General features: G+C 32.3%; 1 protein-coding gene across 2 annotated transcripts; it reads left to right on the forward strand.

Annotated features, from left to right (window-relative positions):
- Positions 1-607: 607 nt before the first annotated feature.
- LOC104223973 (NAC domain-containing protein 73-like) lies at positions 608-3,358 on the forward strand. 2 transcript variants are annotated; one of them, XM_070150764.1, is made up of 4 exons: positions 608-1,043; positions 1,336-1,525; positions 2,410-2,742; positions 3,201-3,358. In XM_070150764.1, exons 1-4 carry the CDS (start codon positions 915-917, stop codon positions 3,215-3,217), a joined length of 669 nt encoding a protein of 222 aa, XP_070006865.1. In that variant the 5' UTR covers positions 608-914; the 3' UTR covers positions 3,218-3,358. The 2 variants fall into 2 exon arrangements, with proteins under 2 accessions (XP_070006865.1, XP_009773823.1); XM_009775521.2 differs by having other exon boundaries at positions 2,410-3,358.
- Positions 3,359-3,643: the final 285 nt, after the last annotated feature.

Below are 3,643 nucleotides of genomic sequence, written 5' to 3' on the forward strand. Positions count from 1 at the left end.
AAGATTTCTTGCATTCCATGAGAAGTTTAAGTGAAGCAATGAAATTATTGGTGGATGTTAAAGTTCCTCTTGTTTTTTCTTTTTTCTTTTCTTTTCTACACTAAATGTTTGTCTTCTTATACACTCTAGGGCGACATTGGAACTGATACTAGGTTGCCCTATTTACACTCAAATACTTCCAGTCTCAGACCATCTTTTTTAATTTAATTTTTAACAAAATACATGTTAAACTGTCTTTATTAAAATGTTCTATGGTTACTGAAAAAATAAACAAAATTCCCAAATAGCCGCCTACATAATCTCTTAAACTAAAAATAGTCAGCGGATATATAAGATATATATAATTCATGCATAATATATGGATAACTATGTATAATTTATGTATACCGACTAGCTAGAAAAAGTAAACGTTGAATCCTGGCTGGCTTGTTTATTGAATAATTAACAATAAACAATTCAAATATACCCTTTTGGTGTTGCACAAAGATCCTGGAAATACATTTATTCCACATGAAGCATTCTTACTTAAATAAGCTGAAGAAGAAGTGAATTCCAAGCAAACACTTTTTTTTTCCATCTAAGTACTAATTATATTGCTCAACTTTTCTTCAACCTCTAACTTTAATCTTTTAGGTATAGCATAACTCTTTCTTTTTAAGTGTAAGGTACTATTGAACTGAAGTGTGCTAAGGGACTACTAAAAAATGGAAAAGTAGAATTCAATATACCTTCCCAACCTTGAAGAGCAATTAGTTTGAGGGAGAACATGCCTCAAGCCTCAAGGGCACAGATTACTTTTTCCTTTTTTCCTTTTAACTCTTTGTCTCTCCTTCTACAAATCTTGTTATATTTTGGAATAGTTAGAGAACAATAGTGAAAAGGGTTTTTCCTAATTTAGGTTCTTAACAAAAGAAATGACTTGTATCAATGACTCTGTCAACGAGCAATCTATCTCAATAAATGTTACCAATGAAAGCACCACAAATACTACCAAAACAAGAACTTGTCCTTCTTGTGGTCATCTGATCAAATCTGAAGAAAAGGTTAGTAATGTTATATTTTTCAATTGTTTGATTATACAGTCAAACCTCTCTGTAACAGCCTCGTTTGTTCCGATATTTTTTGGCTGCAATAGTGAAGTGTTGTTATAGATGACAAATATTATAATATAACATAAAAATCGATTCCAACAAAAGTTTGGTTTTTGTAGTGAATGGTTGGTATATAGAGATTATGTTATAGAGATGTCTGACTGTAGGTTATTATAACGCGATTGATTTTAATTTTTTTGCTCGTGGATTTTTGTGATTTTTTTTTTGTTGTTGAAAAGAGTAGGCTGGGATTCACAATCTTCCAGGGTTGCCTGCGGGGGTGAAGTTTGATCCAAGTGATCAAGAACTTCTTGAACATCTAGAGGCAAAAGTGAGATTAGATGCTCACAAACTTCACCCTTTAATTGATGAGTTCATTCACTCACTAGAGGGAGAAAATGGAATTTGCTATACTCATCCAGAGAAATTACCAGGTACTTACGCTACTAATCCTTTGCATTAGGATCAAGATTCATGCGCTTAATTAATGTGAACAAGCAATGCAAGAAATTGACCTGGTATATTTGTTTAGTCATTCAAATAGTGATGACATTTTTTTTTGGCTATGCATTGTACACCTCAAGTGGATCTAAACTTTAACTATATCAAATATCATTAGATAGGATAGTACAAGAACAAGATGGTTGATAATAGATTTTGAGCTATATACAACAACAATAATAACTATGCCTCAGTTCCAAATAAGATGGGATTTTGCGCCGTATATACCCTTAATTTACTTATTGTGAAATGATTTTAAGTTTGATGTTATTCAACCTCTTTTATATTCTCAAATACAGTTTGAAAGTGCTCTATGAGCCGCACAACTATAAAAATAGTGTCTTCATGTATGGTCTAATAATGAGGTTGTTATAGAATGTTGCCAAAAAGAATGGATATTACTAAAGAAATACATTTTTCACGTACTCACATTAATTCTATGCACATTTATGCTCTAATAGTGCAACAAATTATTTACTTGTAACTTAGGTAAAATGGTAACTAACTTGGTATTACATGTTTAATCACGCCTATATATACTGTCATTGTATATAACTTCAGTGGCGGATTTATGTTTTGAGGTATGGGTGCTTCAGCACCCATGGCTTTAGCTAAATTGTGTTATTTATTGAAAGATAATATTTAAAAACTTTTAATAATTGACCATGAGCACTCACTGTGATCATGTTTGACCACCATAAATTTACACTAAAATCAATGAAGCACCCACGACCAATAAATCCTGGATCCGCCACTGTATAACTTAAATCCTAATCAAATATATGATTTATTGACGTTGATAATTTGTGACGTGCAGGAGTGTCTCAAGATGGCATAATCCGACATTTTTTTCATAGACCATCTAAAGCATATACCACAGGTACAAGAAAAAGAAGAAAAGTAGACACAGATATAGAAGGAAACGAAACTCGTTGGCACAAAACAGGCAAGACTAGACCAGTTGTAGTCAAAGGCAAAGTGAAAGGACACAAGAAAATACTTGTGCTCTATACAAACTATGGAAAACAAAGAAAACCTGAGAAAACAAATTGGGTAATGCATCAATATCATCTTGGTGATAATGAAGATGAAAAAGAAGGAGAGCTTGTTGTATCAAAAGTCTTTTACCAAACTCAGCCAAGACAATGTGGTAATTCTCTCCTTAGAAATAATTGTCCTCCTCCTTCAATTAGAGCCAATATTGGTCAAGCATCTCAATTTAGAGACAATACTACATTTGTTCAATGTTTCAATAATCCAACTCTCATATCCTTTGATCAATATGAGCATAATAATCGTCCAACTCCTCGTCTCCCAAATTTTAATCTCCCTGACGCTTCATTTATTCCTTGACTATTTTTTTTCCTTTTAGATGAGATAGTCATACGTTTTAACAGTTCTGAATAAGTTATCGAAACAGAATTATTATAAGCAGGAGGACGAGGAAGAATAAAGAGAGTTTCTCTTGTTATTGAGGACTATATACTTAGGGTTTCAGGTGCTTCTAGAAGTTGGAAGATGAAGTTCAGCTCCAAACTTTAATTATCGTTTTAATTATATTTATATTTTTGATGTGGTTATTTATGCAATGATGCTTCCTTTGTACAGTGAGGCTGAAGAAATAAGTGTACATGGCTCATGATACATAGACTGGGAGAGTAACTAATTGGAGTTCAACTGTACAAAGATATATACTGCTATGGTTTAGCATATTTACACTCATTATTCATTATATTTTCTTTGCTATAATCTTAAGGTGTTCTTTCTTATATTTGGAACTTTAAGCATTGCAGTAATTCTGAAATTGTAGTAGCTCTTTTATTTAAATGAGTTTAATTTCTATAGAGTGATAGTGTAAAAGGATTTTTACCCTATCAGATATCTAAAAATAACTGCAGGTAACCATCCATAATTGGAATTAGTAGCTCTTGGTTTCAGACCTAGTGCCTTATACAAGGTAAATCTTGTTGTTCATTTCCACTTATATGAGAAGGTACAGTCAGATAATACAAGGCAAAATTTGAGTAACCCGTACAAAGAATCATTGTCAT

The sequence above is a fragment of the Nicotiana sylvestris genome, chromosome 7 (genome assembly GCF_000393655.2).
Source record: "Nicotiana sylvestris chromosome 7, ASM39365v2, whole genome shotgun sequence".
In the NCBI taxonomy this organism is placed as follows: Eukaryota; Viridiplantae; Streptophyta; class Magnoliopsida; order Solanales; family Solanaceae; genus Nicotiana; species Nicotiana sylvestris.